The 22782-nt window shown below is 41.0% G+C and overlaps 1 protein-coding gene across 1 annotated transcript in view; it reads right to left on the minus strand.

The window, feature by feature from the left end:
• Nucleotides 1–22782, minus strand: part of gatad2ab (GATA zinc finger domain containing 2Ab) — a 37951-nt gene that overhangs the window by 4066 nt on the left and 11103 nt on the right. The window contains exons 2-10 of the mRNA XM_042482302.1: nt 10265–10573; nt 5641–5764; nt 4351–4482; nt 4055–4126; nt 3697–3813; nt 2630–2830; nt 2193–2442; nt 1205–1593; nt 23–245 (exon numbers count right to left, since the gene is read on the minus strand). Coding sequence (XP_042338236.1) covers nt 23–245; nt 1205–1593; nt 2193–2442; nt 2630–2830; nt 3697–3813; nt 4055–4126; nt 4351–4482; nt 5641–5764; nt 10265–10560 — 1804 coding nt within the window. The 5' untranslated portion in view covers nt 10561–10573. The remainder of the gene's footprint in view (nt 1–22; nt 246–1204; nt 1594–2192; nt 2443–2629; nt 2831–3696; nt 3814–4054; nt 4127–4350; nt 4483–5640; nt 5765–10264; nt 10574–22782) is intronic.

The following is a 22782-nucleotide window of genomic DNA, read 5'->3' on the forward strand; positions in this document are numbered from 1 at the left end:
ACCTCGTCTCTCGTTTATCTACCTGTATTGCCACCGCTCTGCTTCTTCCAGGCAGCCACGTTGCCCTGGTTACTGCTGCTGGCGCTGACCTTTGCCCCCTGCTGCAGCGGGCGTGCTGCAGCATGCTTACCTGCCCTGCTGCCCAGCGCCGCTGCCGCCATCGCACTCTGCAGCTGAGAAGAGGAGGTGAATGAATGAGCCATACCACGAGAGCCCACTGACTGGATGTTGTGTGACAGATGACCCTGTACAGAGAGACAAATGTTTCGTTTACACAGAGATCACACTACAGCGCCTCAACAAAGTCCCCTCTTCCCTTCGCTCCTGCATTTTTGCACAGAACCAAAAATCGGCAGCATCATTCGGCTCCAGTGTGTGATTAAACAGCGCATCGCAGCATCCCGCCATCAAAAGAGGTATGGCAGGCGTGACATGCAACACAACAGCCTCGGCTGCTAGTGTGGTATATACGTAATATAGGCATTGGTAGTGCTTTCTAAACAATAACAAAGGCATAACATGTCAATCAAAATCATTTACCTTCTCTCCAATATGGCTTCTGATCTCGTCTTCTGCTCGAAACGGTAAGAAGCTCTTATTGTTTTCACCATTTGCGAACATTTACGGCTACTGTTGTTTTTTTTTTTTTTTAATTAGCTTCTAATTGCAGCAGCTTCGTCTTAATTTTCCCGCAGTGGGTCACACATTAACATGTTATCAGAAAATCACAGGACCGCCCATCGTCCTTCTGGTTTTACGCTTTACACAGACGTCGTCACAGTGCTATTACTGACTCCTGTCCCGACTCTGAGGCCAGACCACTCTGACCCCCTTTCCTCTATCAGAAGTTATATACAAAATGCAGATGTTTTGGTTGCTAATTAAAGTAATAAATATAACAGGATGTGCTTTGAATGTGCATAGAGAGAGCCAGCTGGCCAATCAGAGCAGACTGGACTTTTTGGGAGGCGGGACACAAGCTCAAATAGACTGTTTCAGACAGAGGTGCTACAACAGAGGGCAGTATGAGACAGATGTTTTTTGAACATTAAAGCATGTAAACTTATTCCAGCAGACCCCCCCAAAAAATCAAAATGATCCTGAAAAATGAGCATAATAGGGGCCATTTAAGGAAAAAATGCTCCTGAACTCTTTTTAACCACGGCACTGTCCAATCACCAGCGCAATCAAAGGCCATGCTAACCTGTTTAATGGAGGAGTGGTGCGCAGCCATAGGTCTGTGCTGCATAGCAGCCCTGACATGCTTGTACTGCTGGGACACCAGCGCCTCACTCTTGGACAGTGAGGGAGAGGAGGTGGTTTTCGAGGAAGATGAAGAGGAGGCTGCCTGCTGGAGGATACGCTGCTCAATCTCCTGCTCCTGTTGGAGTGCCTTAACAAAAGCCGCCTTCAGCCGGTTGGTGTGCTCAGCCTTCAGGGCCTTCTTCTGATTGGACGACATGCATTGGTCACAGAGGATGGTCCCAGCTTTCTCCTTCCTCCAGCGGGAAGTAAAGTCCGTCTTACACTGGGCGCAGGTGTATGGCTCTTTGGGAATGGAGCTGGCAAGGGCAGCAGCTGGGCCCAGATTACCTTTGTGAAAAACAGAGAGCTTCTTTAGACTAGATATAAAACATTTCTATTCTACTATCATGGCTACCACACCGTTTCATGGACAAAACATCAAAACTTTTCCACTACCTTCCAAGGACACATAATAAAAATGCCATTTCCATTTATACTGTAAAACATGAACATTGCTCTATCTCAGTAGTGCAGTACAGTTTTAAAGTAGTATTGTGCCGTAGCTGGCGTGCATGAAGGGAGAGATGGAACATGGGAGGACAATGAAAAACACACATGATAATAATCAAAACAACATGCACTGGTGCATCTAAGAGCTACGTTTTGTTGACAGCTAAAGAATATAAATCTGCCTTTATGTCACATTACATGGAAGGTTTTCCACAAGATTACTGTAACAATTTCATAACACACAATAAAATTTCAAAAACTTTTTTTCAATAAATTTCAAGGATTTTACTAATTCCATGACCTTCCGGGGCCTGGAAAACAAGATCATGATATTCTATGACTTTTCCAGGTTTTTCGTGACTGTAGGAATTGACAATTGCAATACAACATCCTCAAGGTAGCTAACAAAGTTATAGGAAAGGAAAAGATCTACTCACCCCTGCCGTGCATCTCCAGAAGTTTCTGCACCACCTCCTCCAGACCCAATAAGTAGATGAACTCATTATTGGCTGCTGAGGGCAGGAAGTTGAACTCGGGGGCAGGAGGTTTAGGTGGAGGGATCTCCAGCAGTGTCTTCTCCAACTGCTTACGCAGTGCGAGCTTAGCGGCCGCCTGCCTGCTGGCTGGGGAATCATTGATGCTAGAGTTGGGCGACGCTGAAGAGCCTTTTAGGCTGGTTGGAGAGGCCTGGACACAAACACAACAGAGAGCTACACATGAGGCAAATAAGAACATCACTGTTATGGCTGACAATATACATGAGAGCTATGCAGCCTAGCACTGGAGAAGAGAAACTATGACACGTTTCAAACAAAAAACAAAAATATCCCCAGATGAGTGTGAAATGTTTGCTTGTACAATGTTTACTCCTCACCTGAGGGATGTTGACCATGACATTACTGTTGGCCACATTAGCCACCCGAATGAGTCCCTGCTGAATGATCCTCTGGCCCTGGACCTGGACATTGGGCACAGAAGCCCTGGGAGCCAGCAGGAGCGGAGGGGGGCCTGAACCGCTGTGCTGTTGCTGTTGATGGCGTAGACTGGCTATCTGCTGGGGAGTCACTGCAATAGGCTAATGGCAGCAGACACAGAAACAGCCATCACGGATGCATGAAGAGAGCATGCATGAGAAGAAAAAGTAAGAAACTGACAAAGTTCTTTAAAATCTTAACTTCTTCAGATTAGGGATGGGTGGTATGGCTTTAAAATAATATCACAATATTTTAAGGCTATAGACGATATATATTTCTGCATATTTAAATGTCCTTTGAACGAATGTTATCTCCTAAATTACAAAATTGCTGAATGAACTGCAGTTACAGTGAAGTTAAATAAAGTAGGTAATGTCATATAATAAAGTTGAAGAAAGTTAAATAAAGAAGGAAGTAATAAAGTATTGTTAGAATTTAATAAATCCAAGAAGGAAGCACAGCGCTTTTCTTTTCCGTCTGGGGACGGAAAGAGTAGATGGTTTTGCTGTAGACTTGAAGCTTCCGGTCAACAGTTGGTGGTTAGCAGAAATTTGAACAGACACTGTGCAGCTTTTAACTGTGAGGGTTCATCAGCTGTGAGCGGGCAATAAACTACCAGCTCTCCAGTTCATATATTAACGGTATCTGCAAATCGCAGTAGTGCTCCATGGTCACAGAATGTGACTAAGTAGTCACAATCTGGAGCCCTACAAAAGACCTGCTTTGTTTGTGTGTCTATGAGAAACAGGAAGCTGTAGGAAAGAGCGAGGGAACCGAGACGCCGGTGGCTTATAAAAACAATATGACAGTTTATACTCACTGTTTGCAATAGTCACTTTACATATCGCACATGGAACAAGACACAATACTTTGAGTTTTTTTAATAAATCACCCACCCCTATCTTAGATACACCTAACATGAGGGCCAGTGTGACCACTGTCATCATCGGATCGGTTTCACACTAACCTGGGCCCCTCTGACCAGGGGTGGCATAACAATCTGAGAGTTGTGTTTGGACGGGACGTGCTGCCCACCCCGCACCAAAGGAGGAGGGATCACCGTGCCTGAGCTTCGACCTGTCACCTGTAAACACAACAATGCAAATATACAATAAATGGCAAATACACATTTTATCACGCAATAAAAACATTGCATTTGGTTTTGTGTGATTTATGGTTTTGATGTGAAAACCTCTGAAAGTACAACTCCGCTGCCCTGCGCTCGTATTGCTCAGTATTCCACTTTACATGAAGTACATCATGTATCAATCCAGGCTCTACAGTACAAAATTTAGCAGGTGGCTCTCACAAAATGCAGTACCTACCTGGAGGGGTCCTTTGCTTGATGAGATGCTACCTCTCACCAGAGGAGGAGGAGTTGCTACAGAGCCGGTTGCCTATAAATAAACAGGGTAAAGTATAAGTACATCAAGTTGTATGTGCTTGAGGAAATGAATACCATGAGTGAAATGTGTAAAAGTCTTCAGTAATGAACCAGATAAACCAGAAGAAACTCAGGTTTTGATAAATAGCACTTGTGTGTTCATAGAATGTGAAAATCACACAACAATACTAACAAACCAAATAGCAATCAACTTTTTCCATTTTGTGGGGTTTCTACCTTCTGCACCGTGCTCTCCTTCTGAATCTGGCTCTGTCGTAGTTTCTTCAGCAGCACCAGCTTGGCTTCTTGGAGTCTCAGTTCCTCTTTCAGCTGTTTGATGATGCGCTCCCTCTCCTCAGGAGAACTCTTCTGTAGACACCAAAAAAATGAAGACTTAGCAGACCAGCATGTGCAATGTTAAGTTACTGTGTGTCAGTAATGACTTATCTAAAAATGTTAGGTGTTCTTAACAGCTAGCACAAGGTGAAAATGAAGACGTATGAGCACGTGGACCCACTAATCAGAATCAGAAATACTTTATTGAGCCCCGGGGGTGAAAATGTGGTTCATTACAGTCACTCTAATGCCAGCATAGACAATTGTAGCAAGCAGAAATTAGTACAAACACAAGTATATAAAAATGTAAATGTAAAACAGTAAAAGTAAACATATGTAAATATTTAAATATCTAAAAAATAAATCAAGTATGTATAATGTGCTGAGTATGTAGCTGTGTAAAAATATGAATGTAAAGAAATACATTCATAGACAATCAGCACTAATATGTGAATATGTAAATTATAATGTGAAGAATGTGCTGATTGTGTAAATTGTGTAAAATATAAAACTGTGCCTTATGCTGCAAACCAATGTATATAACCAATATGCAATTACAAAATATAAAAATGTAAATGTGTGAGAAATGCTAAAATGAACAACCGAGATATACATAAGTAAGAATAACAATAAGAATATATACACTATGTATTGTTGTTAAATATAGCCTACTAAGAAAATGAGCAAACGACTGCAACAGGCTGCGTACATGTTGTGCATGCGCACTAATCAACTATTTTCTTATAAAACCTATCATTTAAAATGAAATCAGCACAACAGAAATGTTTTTATGATTTGGTTATAAGTGTCAGAGTATCTATGCCATCGCTTTAATTTGTTTGACAACTTCAGCTTCTGCACAGACAGATGTTCCAGAATCTCATTGTCTCACCAGTTGTACGTTCCTGTTGCTCTCTTCATGTTAATGTCCCTTCTTCTTTACCCTCAAATGTCTGATCTCTTCCGGTTTTGCTCAAGCTGAATGATAGTTACATCATCCACATGCCCACTTGCTCGATTTAAGTCTCTGGTCATTTACGTGGTCTTTCACACATGGGTTCAATCAAACATTATACGGACTTTGCACTAGGGAGCTGAGTAAAGCCTGTATACGTATGATCTGGCTTGCAGTGCAGCTGTGAAGAGGCTTAAGACTGTGTTGTATGCAAAGTTTAAATGTTGTTTTCTTACCATAAGTTTATCTGTGTCAGTCTTTGTGAAGCAGTGACCATTCATCAGAGGGCTGGATGGCTCGTTATCTGACAGCACAATCACATCATCTGGCGATGGTGGCTGCCGCTCATTCTTAATGTCACTGAGAGGAGAACCATGAAAAAGACAGAAAACGGTTACAATGAGAATGCTTTTCAGCGTTTGATCAATATTCAGCACTGAATTCTCTTTCAGTGCAGAACACTGATGTTACCATGAACTGCAACTGATTTGTAGTTTTGTCTTACACCCAGCAGATGGCAGTACATGATAATGATTTCATCATCCCTGTTGTAGTGCAAATGTGTACTGGGACACACAAGAAGACAAGAACCAAGAGATCAATAATGGAGTAATGGCGGCAGGGGAAGATCGCAACAACCCATTATCTCAAGCGAAAGGTAACGTCAGCAAACAGACTGTCTGCTCTCTTACAAGCAACAGACACGGCAAAGTCAGTCACAAACAACATGCAAACCAAAGGGCAAATTAACTGCATTTTTGGTTTTTATAGGAGGAAAAGGATTAAAGCCTTTGATAAAATGTTAAGTGGCTTTTCCTGAGGGCTGAGGAGAACAAAGGCGACTCGTGGTGAGCTGCATATGCATCAATCTTGAGAGGGGTGGAGATTAGAAGTACAGGGTGGTTGTAATTTTACAGCACGTGGACCATGGCAGAGGAATAAATCTGCCTCCATCACAGTGGGGATCCTGTCAGGTCCTGTGGGTTGGTGCATAAGAAAATAGAAGTCGGGGTGGTTGGGAGAACTGGTGGAGAATGAGGTAAGGTACGAAGTGTTATATATGACAGCCTGTGAGAGGTAGAGGTTTGGGGTATTATGTGAAGTTATGCACACGAACATGCAGTGAAGTTGTATAATTATTCAAACGCTGTCGAGCGAGGCTTCAGGGCTTCAAGCTTAGGCCCAGTTTACCACCCAGACAGGGCCTCACCCCTCCCCTACCTCCGTGGTGAGGCCTATGGCCTAGCCCGATCAGCACAGCCTGGGCCTCAGCTCTCCCCTCCCTCCCAGCTGCCGACACTAGAGTCACAAGCTGAGCAGAGCGGAGGTCCGCTGGAGACACTGGAGAGGGTGACAGTGAGGGGGAGGGGAATACATGGCCAGGAGCCAACCTATTGTGTACACTCTCTCACTCAGTCACTCACTCAGTCACTACTTCACACACCCCTCCCCCACCCTCACTTACTTGTTCATCTTTTATACTCCAACTCACTGACTCAGTTCTTCACACTTTTTCTTCCTTGCACACGCTCCGGTCTTCAGACACGTTTCTCTGCTACCCCTCACAACAGCTGTCTAACAGCTCCCCTCCACACACGCTGCATGCTCAGTTCAACCAGGTCAACACTTTGACAATAAGCATGTTGTTCATACTTGTGCTATGAGATGAGAATTTTAGCAGAATAGGCAAACCTAAACAAACACTTACTGTCATGTTACTTTGCCCAGCAGCTAAGAACACAATCAAACCTTGTTAATACCCACTGCTACATCCTGATAACGCTTCCTTGGTACCTTTCATTCAAATTTAGAAAGATGTCCCACACCCTGGCACTTCCCCTTAACGCTATCCTGAGAAAGATTACTCTCCCAAAGCACAGCTGAAGACTCAACAGGCAGCGGTTTTCCTCCCCAGCTCTGTTTACATTCCTCACGTACAATATGATAAACTGTCAGACATTAGCATCACAGAGGAATCAAGCTTCATCATCTTTCACAAATGGCGACCCGGTGCCTTGACCGACTTGGCCTCCCTCTAAAATGACACGGACTAGCTTGTGATGGTTGCTGCTGCTCTATTGAGAACAGCTTACACAAGCATCACAACACACAGCAGCAGCTTGGTTATGTAAGGTCCAGTATTTCTGCATGCCTCGGCTTCCCCGATCATGGCTTCCCAATGACCCCCACTATAGGACTGCTGAATCAGTCATTATTAGGGTGCAGCGGGATTCTCTGTTTAAAATGAATTGCAACACTCCATGTGCCATTTTAAGCTACTTAAGTCTCTTACATACATGAAATAGCTGGGGTATAAACAGGCCTGGAAAAGATGTGTTCAAATAACTTGTTACAATATAGTCAAAGTAGGGTTGTGCCATATCATATCCTCCACGATCTACCGATACGATACAATACGATGCCATGCCGGTATCATTTTTAATATGATAAGAAAATTCATATAATCCTAATGGCAATATTTCCATTTGTTGACAAAATGATGGCAGACCGTTACATACAGCAACAACAAGCACAGCTGAGAGCAAAATTGCGACCGGTCAGGAGCATCCTCAGTAGAGCTGAATCAGTGGCCGGGGCATCCTGAATGTTTTATGGACAGCCCCGGACTTTTCAGACTCTTTTTGCGACTTACCGCTCAGAGTTATCAGTCAGTGGCCGTGAGCAGAACAGCGTCTCTCTCCCCCTTTTTTCTCTCGTCGTACACACACAGGAGTCAGTGTCAACAGGTAATTTTGTCATGAGCCTGTCCATATATATATATATATATATATATATATATATATATATATATATATATATATGAATGTGCACTAGTCAACATAGCATAACAGCCTATCAAAACAAATCCAGGTGTGTGTGTGTGCAGGGATGGCTGAGCGTCAGCGCTGCGTTACACACACCCCAACAGGAAGAATGGAGGAGAAACAGCAGCGAATATAGGTCCAGGTGGAGAAAACAACTTAAGTCATTTATAAATATGTAATATTAACAGACTGAAGACAATGTTTTTTGTATTTGGCTGTCGTTTGAAAGTGTAATTTTTGATCGCTTTCATTTTGCTGCTGTTATTTATATATTATACAGAATCTGAATCTCACTCTGACTTACTGTTGTTGTTTACAATTCTAAGAACTAAGATTATTTTTGCTCAGTTTTTACTGAATATTTGCATGTGATCTACATTTATGTTGACAAATACAAAACTTATTTTGTTGATATGGCTAAAAAATGTATCACAATATTTCAGGCTATTTTTGCGATAAGGACGTTCTCGACAATATGAAAAGAATATTTAAGAATATTTTAGAAATAATTTCAAGAAGGTAGATTCATTAGTCAATTTATAAGCCTAGTTTAAAAAAATGCAATTAAAATCTGTCCTCAATCCTGCTGCTACACCTAAACACCTCCTTCAAACTCAGATGTAGCAGGGTAGGAAAATTTTAATTTCATTTTTTTTTAAATAATGTTTAAATTATAATTTATAAATCTTCCTTGTACCTTCTTATAATTTATTATAAAATATTCTCAAATATTCTTGTCATACGTCAAGAATAGCATTATCACGAAAATAGCCTGAAATATTGTGATAATATTTTACATATCACCCATCCCGAATACAAAGCAAGTAAACTACATACAAAACTACTACTACTGCTGCTCGAGTGAGGAAGGGAGTAAATCTTTTTCCTAGTGACACTCTTTTGATGCATGAACCTATTTGCAATTCAGCTTGCATGCCATTTCATTGATAGTTTTATTAAATTGCCCCACACAGGCTAAGTCTCCTGCGAGCAATGAAAAGGTAATCACCCTGCAGTGAGTAAGCAGGCAAACACATGCTGAGGGTTAAACAGGGGCCAAAGGTGACATTACAAACAGGGCTGACACACTTAAGAGTGGAACAGAGAGGTGATTCAGCTTAAACTGCCATCACATCACTCTGTGTATCTATCGCTCTACCAAACATGTCACATGACATCAGGCATTTCTCTGTGTGGTCATGTGACACACCCACCAACCCCTCATGGCCCCTCCTTTCCCTAACTGCTCCTTCCAATGTGGAAACCATGGCAACGGCCAGTTGGAACCAGTTTGTGACACGTAGCCTTCATTTTGTGTGAAGTGTGAGGCAGAGTTCAGGTGCTGCTGTGGGAGAAAATGGAGCCCGGGCCTCAGGAGCCTCAAACTTTTCAAAATGGGGGCAGGCTGCAGACAACCACACGACGACTTCCTGTATGACTCCTGTCAGACCACTCGCAAGTGCAAAGTTAGAGAGAAACCCGAAACTCCAGCAGACACCTCTCAAAGCACAACCATGCACTGTACGTGAGAGCGTGACATCCAAGGGCCTACAGAAAATAAATAATCTTAAAGTTTTCAAACACACTCAAAAATGCAGCTTGTGTGAGTCCTGCTCGCCAAACTCATCCTTTAACCCATATGATGATCCACCATCAGTTAACCAAACACAAATACAGCAGCTTCTTTGCATCTTACACCCTCACACATGTAAACTAGCTAGTAAGGAGATTATGGTGCATTTTGTCCAGCTGGAAATACTTACAAAGGGTTTATTGTGGACAAAGTTGGCTGACTGTGCAGTTCTGAGGCCCAGTGTACAGAAATAGATCAAACTGTTTAAGGTGAAGTGTTTACAGCATTCCTTTCCGTGTGGTTCACAGTCTAATGACTTTGACAGTATGATGTAAACTCAACAATTTAGTTTCTTATGACAGCCATGCTCTCGCACTTATGCACGAACAGTGTGAAGCACAACTAATATTACCTCTGTATGCAAAAACACCCCTTGATCCTGTGAGCTTTTCCTTGTCTCACCTTTTTGATGTGCTCATGTCAACCGGCTCGTCTCCCGTCTGCACCTCCACCTTGATCGTGGCCTTTACTTCCCCAGATTTTAGGATGCTGGCTGCTACCTTTGCAGCCTGCTCACTCTTCAGCTTCACACCCTCAGCTCCAGATCCCACCAAGGCCAGGGGAGCTCCAGTTGCATCACTCTTCTCCAGCTTAACCCGTTTACTGTCCAAGTCCTCCAGGGGCTCAGTGAGAGGTGCATGGTCCCTCTCCAGAGCCCGTTTCTGGCTGCGCGTTTGACGCACTGCCTCCTCTGACATGGCTGCTCTCACCCTGGAGAGACAAAAGACAAAAACGGTTACAAGCTGTAAACACATTCACAAAACAGACAACAAACACTGACAAAAAGCTAAATGGTTACACTTGTGGCTGTGCATGGATTCAAATGAGACAGCAGGGTACAGGTTTGGACAGCAGACAGATACACACACTAAGGTGCGCCGTCGTACGCTGCTGAGACGCTGCTGCCTGCCAGCCCGATCTTTCTTAATTCAGTTTGCATTTGATAATGGCTCTCAATAAAAGAATGTTTTATGTTGTTTCATCAATTAAAAGCCGGTTTGCCAGTAATTTATAGGGATGAACGATAATATTGGCACATCATTGGAATCGGCTTTAAAATGAAATATCTGAATCGTCCAACATACTATTTTCTGCCGATATGACGAACCAATATTTTAATTTTATTTTTTATTTCTTGGCAGAATGTACAAAATCAACAATGTACAAAACATCAACTCTAATTTGAAGGTTTTTCTTCTTCTTTGCAAAATGAAAAAATGTTACAGACGATGAAAATCATTGTATTTTGCGGCCCATCACGATAAGAGAATGTATGATATAATGTTAAATCCACTACAGAGACTTGATGATCACTAAATGATGAAAAAAACTGGATATATCGATATCGGTTATCAGCCAAATGAGTTGTTAAATATTAGCAAAGCGGATATAGGCAAAAAAAAAAACAATATCGTGCTTCCCTACTAATTTACAGAGCTGTGCAAGACACTGCATTTTCCACAACACGGTCTTGCAAATATTTCAAAATATAAGCCTTGTGTCAAGAAATGAAGGAATTCTTTCCACAGAAATGGGATTTACTTTGAAACAGAAACAGGAAGTGTTAAGAAAAACAGATGTTTGTATTTTTATGTCTGCAGCATATTTACAGATATAGAAACTGAAACTGCGGTGAGGGGTGTAATGTTGCCGGTATGATGTCAACATGACTATCAACAATCAATTTTCAGTCTGTTTGCTGTAAACTCCGCACATGCAAAAAAAAGAGGTCACAAACTGAGACACCGGATGAGCCATAGTCGAGCTCCCGTGCTCATGCGAGCTGTTGCGGCTACTCTAACCTGTTAACATAAGCCCTGAAATGAAAAGCAAGAGGTTCAGCGAGGTACACGCTCTTCTCAGGTAAGTAGTGCGTAACTGACATTATGCTACTGTGTCCCTACAAATTTCAAGTGTCACATCACTCCCAATTCTGTCTGTAGTAAACAAGGTGGAGCACCGTAGCAAAGATAACTGTCTTAATTAAATTTAAAACCGTTGACATACCAGCTCCAGGCCGGCCTCCAGGCAAGCCGGCCCTTATACTGTCACATTTTTAAGTTATGTGTTTGCTATACTGCAATTTGCATAGTAAAGATTGTTTGCAGTGCACTCTCTCGCTGTTTCAAGGCCATTATTATACACAAGATGATTTTGGCATGTTTTCTTAATGTGTGTGCTGGTGGTGGTGGTGATAATGCAACGGGCTGCTACAGACCTATGTAAAACATTCAAACCAGTCATTTAAAGAGGTGCCTTGATGCACTGTGATACTGACAAAATCCTATGAAATGTCGTACGGCAGGTCATATCGCCCAGCAGAACGGTAATCCCTGGTGAACTGATACAACTGATTCTTCAGTCCTTTTTTTCCTTTTTCTTTTTTTTTTTACTTTGTTTACAAGTCTGCCATTTAATGGTTTCAAATAGCAGACATTTGAAAGAAAAAACTCTTAATCGATCCCATCTATTGCATGTAAATATCAGCATCTTTTTTCATTTCAAGTACTTACAATGACATTTTATCCCACCCACTGCTATTACATTAAACCAATGGACTAAAATTGTGCAGCCAAACCTGCAGCGGTGCAATTATATGAAATATAAAGTCACAGCAGTGCCACCAGTGCACAATAAGAATAAAGACGTCCATGCTACTGAGTGCATGTCCAGCATGTAACCCCTGGTTGTTGTGGGAAATAATCAACCTTAAAAACATACTGACAATACACTTTGTTGTTGAGTCATGCACATGAACATTTATAATTTTGCCATTTAAAAGGGACAATCATGAGGTGAACAGGCATCTCCTGTACCTCTGCCAATGCCCCAGATGCTGACCCAAATCTCACTCAGTACAGTTACAGCAGAGGATAGAGAGAGATCCACTTAGATTTCTGGGAAAAACCTATTACACAGCAGAAAAATAGCAGAAAAAACCAATGTAGGACATGCACTCACTATGGAACAGTCACCCACAGATCCCAGACCCATCTTAAATCACCATTTTATTATAATTTATATAAAAACATGATGCTTATTTAAATTTTGCACAGAGATGAGCAAATGTCTATATAAAAAAAAATCCAATATGATAGCCTAATTGATGAATCAGCATTTTACTATAATTTATATAAAAACATGATGCTTATTTACATTTTGCACAGAGATGAGAAAATGTCTATCAAAATAAAAAAAAATCCAACATGATAGTCCAATTGATCATTTGGGCTGAAACCGAGTGCACACATGACCCATGTTGTACATTTGATTCAGAGCTGACTCAAGGTCTCCCTCGTCCAACGTGACATCATCACAGCTCCACATGACCCTATCCCAAGATTCCATGAGAGACAAAAAGCGCTTCCCTCAAAACCGGTTTTAACTGGTCGGCAATTGAGAGAAGGCGCAGGTTTAACCCCTGGAGAGACAGAGTGGCAGCAGGGAGGGAGGGAGGGAGATGGGGAGGCCACAGGCACGTCCCACACAGGGAGGGAAGGAGGAGGAGAAAATGACGTGCTCTTTGGACATTCCAAAACGTGTCTACCAGACAACAGGGGAAGGACGCCTCATTGACATGACTAATTTCTTTGGAAGTCAACAGCTGCTGACGGGCATGAAAATGTTGTCATCCAAGACCCACCTTTCATGATATTTGATACTCTTATAAACATCTTAAAATGTTTTCTCTGGCATCTTTCAGGCTTGAAAGATTAAAAAGGCAAGTGAAGGTCATATAATTCACCATATGGATCAGATATACAAAACCTCCCACTGTGTGCCGTCTATAAAGCAAAGCTTTGAGAGAACTGCAAAGTAAGGTGAGGAAATGAAACTGCAACTTCAACAAATCGCTGTCTGCAGTAAGGCTGCAGTTTGTTCCAACACGTCACATCTGTGAATTCAGCCAAGTTTTATTTTTACTAGAGATAAGACACTGGCATCCTTGACACTTTGCAAGATGTTGAGCTAAGAAATGGTAGCAGAAACTAAACCAACCAATACATCTAAAATAAAAAACATTCAGGTCTTTGTTTAGATATGAGTGCACAGTGCCTAAAATGGACCCTGCTCTGGTACACAGCAAGGACAGATGTGCCCTGCTGTACCATCCCTGGACACAAAGGCTATCTATCTGCCAGAGATGACAGCTTGTGTGTGGGTGGGTATGTGTGCATATACCCCACACAATGTTTCAGAAACCACACTTTACTGTGTAAGATTGCAGAAACAGTGGCTGTAACAGTGTGGCGGTAAACTGTATCAGGTACAAAATGACTGCAACCCTCCAGGACAATCAGATCTGCATGTTACCAGAACGAATGTGGTTGCTAGTTTTAAGTCTAGAGACATGTGGCTACCTTTGTCCCAGAAGAGATGGATAGCATCATGGATCCAATGATTCATGTGCTGGATGCACTGCTGCTAAGCAACAACCAAATGAAGTTGTTGTCCGTGCATATGTTGTGATTATGAGTGTTATGTATGCACTCCAGACTGGAGAGATGTGTGTACTAGTTTTTAGTGCTGCATCATACTCCATTTCATTATGAATTTAACTAAGGACAACTAATCACTGGAGCCCACTTTCTATTCAGCACCTTGGTTTCTATATGTGCCCTAAAGGCCTTTCGTTCAATAGGTCATTCATACCTCCAGGTTAAAGGAGACTCACACTGAGAGCTATTGAACAAGTGAGGAAGACAAAGAAACTGGAGGAAATCATCCAGCGAAAGCCTCGCCATCAAACACAAGAGCCTATCTATGACATTCACAGAGACACCTGAGAGGACTGGAGGGCAGAAAAAACATGGCATCAGTGCTTAAAGCCACCAGAAGCTGAGATAGTGTTGCACTGAGACACTGCTCGGGGTATTTGTGATGAAAGGAGACGACGTCGGGACAAACAGATGTAACACAGGTGCCATGAGCCAAAATTAGAACTCATTTTGATGGAGATAAAGCCGCTCTTTCTCTGGCCAAGTTAAGCCAGTCTAATTTGTTAGCAGTGTTTCGCACACGTGCATTTATTTGTTGAATAAATGCACGTGTGGACTGAAAGTTGCTGTCGTCATTGACTCCTACCCCCGTCGTCAGCTACCTCCACACATACACTCTTTTTGTGGGAAACACTGTAAAGTTATGATGGATGCCTGGCTGTGAACACCAGTATGAGTATAAACAGTACCTTCTTCTTTTTTTCCTGTAAATAATAATGTAAAATTGTTGATATTTGATTTTGGGTACGTGGGTGTATGCATAAATGTTTAGTTAATTAGAGTATTGGTTTAAATTAATAAGGAAGCAGTTAATTAAAATTCAATGACTTATGGAGAAGGGTGGGATTAAATAGGTTTGTAATTTTTCTCACTCCTTTTTGAATGTGTAAACCTAGTCATCATATGATTGACCTTTTTTTGCTTTATGTTTTTATTGCCTGTTAATATTACTTTTTTGTCTGCTTGTTGGAATAATAATTTCTTTATTTTCTCTTACGCGTTCAAGATAAATAAATAAATCAGTGATAGAATGAATATCTCAGAGAGTGTATATATTTTTTACAGCATCCTCTACTTAAACGTCAACCAATTTAGTCTAAAATTGGACAAAATTTCTATTCTATGTCCAGACAATCAACTGAGAAAAGATCCTGACTCAATCAGAGCAAGTAGCATTCCTGCCAGTTTCAATGCTCCCACAGCTCCATCCATCCAGTGTGTAAAACCAAATGAAACTGACACTACAATCTCACAAACAAGCCTGGCTTGTCCATCAGCAGGTCCATCGGGAGATGCTTGGAGGAAACTGGTACCCCAAACCTTGCTGCCTGAGAATCAGCAACCCAGAGTACCAGTTCAGCCTGTTACTGTCCAGTGTTAGAACACCACTGCAGTATTCAGTCATACCATAATGCCTGCCAGCCTTGTGAAAGTACGGCTCCTTGATTTACATTACACACATAGCCAATGCACTCAAGGCCGGGCTCAGATTACAGGAATTTAAAACTGCTGACTGATGTTAAAATCAGGTTCATAAATGAGATAGATTTTCTGTAGATTTAGCTTTTGTAGGTGCGTCACATTTTATCTGCGTGGTTAGCTTTCTGTTTCTGGAAGGAAGTTCAAGCACCTTAAGTTCAAAGAAGTCAAACTGAGCAAACGCCACTACTACATCACCATATACATCAAGAATGGGAATTTTAAGAAACGTCCATATTTGAATACTCGCATTAAATTATTAGAGTGCTTGAGTACCTTCAAGAAAAAATAAATGTAATGCAAGAGTGGGAATGTAAATTAGTCAACAATCGATAACAATAGCAGTCTGAAATTCATTTATTCAACAACAAGGCTTCAATTAGGCAATTAAACCATAAATTCCACATTTCCATAAGAAAAACCAGCAAACTTTCTGTTGCTGTCATTACATCGGTTAGATGCAGCCCTGAAATACTGTCTTCAGAGTCCGGAGCAGTCAGCTCCTGATATGACCAGTTAGCACTCTCTAATACAGCAACAGCTGCCAACACCCAACAAAGAGCCATTTAACGGTCCCAACGCACTCACACAGACACCAGAATGGATGGGAAAAGGAAGGTGTCAGAAAACTTGTGTGCATTTGTGTGTCCCTTTGTGCTCGTTCTGTGTCTCCTCTCTAAAGTAAAAGGTTTTTGTTTCTACATGATTTTTTTTTTCCTCAGCACTTTGTCAAGTTTAAGTTGCAGATAATTTAGTAACAAACTGATTATCGAGTTTAAGATGTTCTTTCAATCAGTTTGTTGTTGGATCGATCAGACCTGGTCAGTTTAGATCTATGGATTAGAGGAGCAGCTGCAGCAGAAGCGAGTGAGCGCAAACTTTCTTCTAATGTGGTTGCACAGGTAAGAGCCAGAGCTGGACTGCAGTGTGCACAGTTTTCATGGGAATGCAGCCCAATGTTGGAAAACCAACAGACTAAACTAAAAGTGTAATTAATTAATTAATGAACAGTCAAGTTTCACTTTCATGCGCGTCCAGACTGTACTGCAGGAGTGGTGCAGCTCCAAAACTCAAACAGCTCTATGTGGCGGGTGATGCTGATGTTGTAGCAGTGCGCCGCACATAAATGACTGTGTGGCAAACCTTGGTTTAAGAAATACTGATCAAATCCACAATTAACGTACTCATGCCCATTCATAATATACATCTGAATAATACTGGTGACACATTGAGAGAACACTCTGTATTATAGAGTTTACTAGTCCCAGTTTAAAAGATCAAACCTCTTAAAGATACATTACTTTGACATGCAAATACATTATCTACAACAGCAAGGAAAATGGCGATAGGATGACAAAGAGATTAGGAAAAGGCAACGAGTGATTAGAGATCTGTGCCTACTCCTCTCTGGAGACTATAGAGAAGTGGATGTACAGTATGTCCCTCTCATTTCCGTCAAAATAATAAGGCCTCGGGGCAGAGCAGATCTAAGATCAGAACAAAGGATGAGGGAGTAAGGGGCTGCATGCGAGGGAAGACATTTTTTTCTGACCATTCAAATTTATTCAAAAAATGAATAAAAAGGTTTGTACCAAGCTGTTTAATTTTTGCACAGTAACTGCATCAAAGTAGGCTTGCTCAAATCAATACATTTAATAAATGTGCATTTCTCTGTGAGGGCTGTATATGCAAACAATACTCAGCTTGTCTATAAAATAAGGTGTGTGCAGAAAACCTCCAATCCCCATGTGTAGTGCGGCAAGATAAGATGCACTTCCCTGAAAGCAAATGGAAATCTTGTGACCTAGACTGACACGACAGGTTTTATACTCAGTCGCTCTCCTATTGTGTCCAGTAGTTCATAGAGAGCAGATCAATGGCAAAAGCTCATCCCCTCAGGTAGCGTGCTGGCCTCTCATCTCCAGCACTGTAATGATCTCCCCACTGGGACCGGACCCAGCCAGCCAACACATTAACAGCCATTTTAAAAAGACTGAGGCTTTTCAACTGTGCCTTTAGGGTTCAACGAGAGGAGAAACAACAATTATGCTGTCCAATAAAAGCAATACACGTATGGGTTATTATAACCCAATAAAAGACAGCAGAGGGACAACTCTTTTTCTTGTGTGGCTAAAGGGCCCTGGCCGTTGTTATATTAAATTAACTGCCTAAACTGGCAATTTTCTTACCGCTGACATAATATGGTGATTATTAACTTAAATTCAAGGTGATTACATAGTTTTCACTACGTATGTAAATCACTAGTTTCATCATGATGCAATATTATATCAATTCTTTGGACAACAATGTGAAATTTGACAATATCACAAAGTCTGCCACGATAGTTTTCGATTTGATTCGATTCAGGGGGCTGCAATCGACATGAGACAAAAACTGCACCAAAGGAAAACCGTTTCTGGACGAAATTTTTTCTTTTTAACCAAGAGCATGATCTTTTCCCTAAAACTTCAGGGCTATTTTCATAAATCTCTTAAGGCAAACTTCTCCCAACAGCCATAAAACATGGATGAACAACAAGATCTCTTAATAAAAATATAGAACTCAGCTCAACAACACTGTCAGGGTACATAGCCAAAACAACTAGTCAAGTCACGTTTCCCCCACATATACAACATGCTAATGTTTTTAGCACACGCCTATTGCATTTTACATTGCATATATCAGTCTAGCAGCTAGCTGACTTTTCCTCTAGTCATAGCTTAACAATTTATGTATTATTTATACTTAATTTACTCACTGCTGGTTTACGTAACTGCATTTCCCAACAGAACAGCACAGTTGAATTTCAGTCTGCATTCACATTTTTTTATTGAAACAGATCAGCTCATGTTGCTGCGTTGCTATGAAGCTAGCAGATGGTGCGTCATGTTTCCTGAGTATGGCTTTTGTTTACATATGGCATGTACTCAAAATACAAAATACTTTTACACTGCTGATTTACTCCCGAGTAAATAACGTTATCCTCATCATCTATCTCTTGGTTGCTGTCATTATCTGCCTGCCATGGTTTGACTGTAATAAAGACTTTCAAAATAAAAGGCGCATCCAAAAGAGGATGATATAGAGCGATGTTTTCACTTTGCATCGATGATGCCGGATCGTTGCTCACTAGAGCGATAAATCCATCCAGATCGATGGATCGTTAACCTCAAATTGTCACCTAGGGATGGGGATCGAAACCCAGCTCTATTGAAGACCTGGTTCCGCATTTTTAAAAACCCGAAAATCGATAACATTTGAGCTTATAGATATTGCTATCAAGTCCCCTGGGTTCTATAATGTAACACTATATCTCGAGTCACCTCACTTAAATACAACTTCACTTCACTGATCCACAATCATCGATTGTCCAATGAAGTTTTTTTGATACAACTGAATTGACAGCCAACAAGTATTAAACCAAGTGAATCTGGAGGTCAAAGGGTGGACACAACTTCCATAGCCAAGCACATCAACATTGTGTGTAAGCACACCCAAACTTTGTAGCAAGTCCCATCAGTTAGAAATAGCAATCCAATGTTGAAATCTGAGTTGAAATGGGCAGGTTAAGAGCTATTCAGCTTAATAGACAAGGTTGCATAAGGATTAATTGTGATGTTTGTGAAGGTTGGCTTAGTAAAATGAATATTAGGCAAAGGTAACTAAAATGTCATCATTATGTGTTCAAATGTAACATCAAGAAAAAGTCGAGAAACTTGAATTCTACAGTTGTTTGGGTGAGGATTTGTTTTCCGAGCATTATAAAATGGATAGTAGAAATAGAATTACAACCTGTTTAACTTCATATCACGAGCTCTAATCATCTTAATTAAAACTACAGATGCCAAGATTTTTCAAAGTAAATATTTAAATCAAAATATTACATTTTTAAAAAAATGTTGCCTCGTCTTTCTACCAAATAATAGAAAAGTATCAAAAGTGGTAGCGAAAGACTCGGCTCATTAAGGAGTCTCCATAATCATATCAATCAATATTAATAAAAATTAACAATCCCCATCCCTATTCTCACCATCATTAAAGGTTTCTCATACTGCTGTATGATATTTGTGTCTTATGCTGCTTATAAAATGTGCTTTTTCAATTCCAGAATCCTTTCAGGCTATCAAAGAGTAGAGCTCTTGTCCTTAGAATTATCATCTGAATCGATAAAAATATCACACTACCTATGCTAATCTGTGCTCACCAAACTAAGAGTGGGGGCAGGGACCCAGCTGAGGTGGTGCCATGGTTGGGGGAGGGAGAAGGGTGCAGAGCGCATGTGGTTAGCTGAGCCATAATCTAACTGTACCCAAGTGAAAAATACTCTTCCTTGTCTTCTCTCTCTCTCTCTCTCTCACTTGCTCACTCTTCGTCCTTCCCTCTACCCCTCCCTGCCTCACACACTCCCCTCCTCCTCCTCAGTTGTTCTGTTGTAGGCTCGGCCAGCCCAGAGTGTGTGTGCGTGTATATGTGTGTGTGCCCCTACTGGTTGTGTCCCGAACGCCAAGGGTTAAGCCCCTGCCATTTTAACGCCACTGACAGATCAGACCATTAGGGTGTTACCTAACAAAATGGAAGCCTTTAACCCTGAATCTGCCAGGCTGTCTGTGTGTGTGTGTGTGTGTGTGTGTGTGTGTGTGTGTTTGTGTGTGTGTGTGAGAGAGAGAGAGAGAGAGAGCGAGTGAGAGCCACACAGAGTGTATGTATGTGTGCGCATGTCTCCACCTGGATTCTCTCTCAGCAACTTGACAACGACAACAGCAGTTAAGTCCAGGAAGTGCAAACCACACTTTTGTGCGTGAGCACGCAAGAATGTATGACCATGTAGTCACATTAAAACATGTATGCTTACGGTTGTTTTCATAACACAGAGACACACTGATGCACTTCTGAACGTACCTTTATAACACAGAGAGCTAGCACACTAATAAAAAGCACACATTGTTCCCACATCTTTGGCGAGCACGCATATGCAATGCATAAAAGCATTCAGTCGCATTTTGAGTAATTGATTCACACCATTAACAGATCGTAATTTACGGACCATAAAATGACATAAGGAATGTCTAGATTTTGAGCTTTAAAGCACCTTAACATGTCAAGTCGAGCGTCTCAGGTCGTTTTCTCCAGCCTCAAATCACTGGCTACATTCTCAACCACAAATGTTTACTAGCTATAATAAAAAGGAATAGCTAAATGTTTTCAAAAACCCTAGACAGGGATAATCTCCAATTTCAGCCAAATTGCTTCCAAATGGTTACTCCATAATCCTGTAAAACCAGAAGCTCATACCCACATACAGACTGGAGGGCCAGGACACACGCAGACTGCTATCAGATTACATTTCTCAGAAATGGATGGTAGCAGGAAGTGACCAGAGTAGGAGGGAAAAAAGAGCTTAAAGGGTGCAAAGAAATAAAGTGTGCCAGACAAGACAACAAGAAGCTGAGGACATCATGTGTGCAGTGCAACCACGTAAGACCACAACAGCGTAAAGTAGGTCAGTTGCCACATATTTTTGAGTTAAGTTGGCAATCCCAACTTTCAGCAGATTCTCATCCGTAGGGGTTAATCTAGGTTGGGCTGGAGATGATAAAACATTCTGTGTTTAAGAGACACCCAAAAGACATCAGACATGAAATCTAAAAACCTAAATTTCACATGTACATACAGGTAGTAATTACACATAAACTAGTTGCAAATTAAGTGATACGAATGATGTAATAATAATGAAAATATGAAATAACATGTCATGTGCAAACAACAAAATCCTCAAAACAATAACCCCCTCATTCAATTAAGCACGCAGAAGAACTTGTCGAGCAGCACTGTCAATAACTCTTTTTCGAGAAGAATGAAAATGAGAAATTGTTTAAGATCCAATGAATGTTTCGCTGTGTGACGTGCCGTAACTTGCTAGGCCTGTTTAGGCAATCAGTTTGAAGAACTGTAAGCAAAACTGGCTACAAGGTTTCTGTAGTGTTAACCATCTTTGATAACAGACTATGATGATTGTGTTTACCTTTCTAATGTTCTCCATCTAAATCACTGTGACATCATGCTAACAACAAAAGTAAATTCGGGGTAGATAACTGGCTACTGTTTTGAATTGTGGAGATATGTACATTCGGCAAATTTGTTTATTTCTGTTGTCATTTTCAGTTGTGACTGTTACATATAAAGATATAGAGATAAAAACCGTAATCCAAACTATTTGACTTTTCTGTTGTGCTTATTTTATGAACGCTGTTTCTTTGCTTTGCTTTGATAAAACAAATCTACCAGCATGGAAGCGACGCAATGCACTACTTGGACAGGCTGCGGCCCTGTCCAAAACAAAACAAAACAAAAAAATCAATTTCAGTTTAGGTGAGCATTATTTTTATATTAGCTGAGCTTAACCTCACACAGCACCTGAATGAGGCAGCGGTAGACCAGCAACTCTGCCGTTCAGTTGAATAAAATGACTGTTTTTCTCAAGTCTGGCGGCTTTGAGGTAAGAGTTTCAAATCTGTGCCGATAAGGGCTGTCTTACATCAAGGTAAAGTGGTGAAAATATTCTAACTAAAGCATATACTTAAACTAATATTGACTTTTTTAGGTGGCTTAAAACTAATAAATTAAGGCAGAGTTAGCTTAGCACTATTTGATTATATATATACATATATATATTATACATGACACAGCAGTTTTCTAACCTGAGGTTATTGTGAATAAACATAATGATTCGGTCTATAGGCCAAAAAGTACAGCAAGCAGTATATTTAACTGAACATATCACCAGCTTAGCCAGCAATTAAAAGATGAAAATAGTTGCAAGTTGTAATTATAAACTTGATATGCAAAACACACAAAGACAAATAGTGAAGTAGTATTCATTTCATGATTATCAATGGCCACTGTCTGGTTATTATTTTTTAAATTAGCATATGTTCCTTTTCA

The sequence above is a fragment of the Plectropomus leopardus genome, chromosome 3 (genome assembly GCF_008729295.1).
Source record: "Plectropomus leopardus isolate mb chromosome 3, YSFRI_Pleo_2.0, whole genome shotgun sequence".
Classification (NCBI taxonomy): Eukaryota; Metazoa; Chordata; class Actinopteri; order Perciformes; family Serranidae; genus Plectropomus; species Plectropomus leopardus.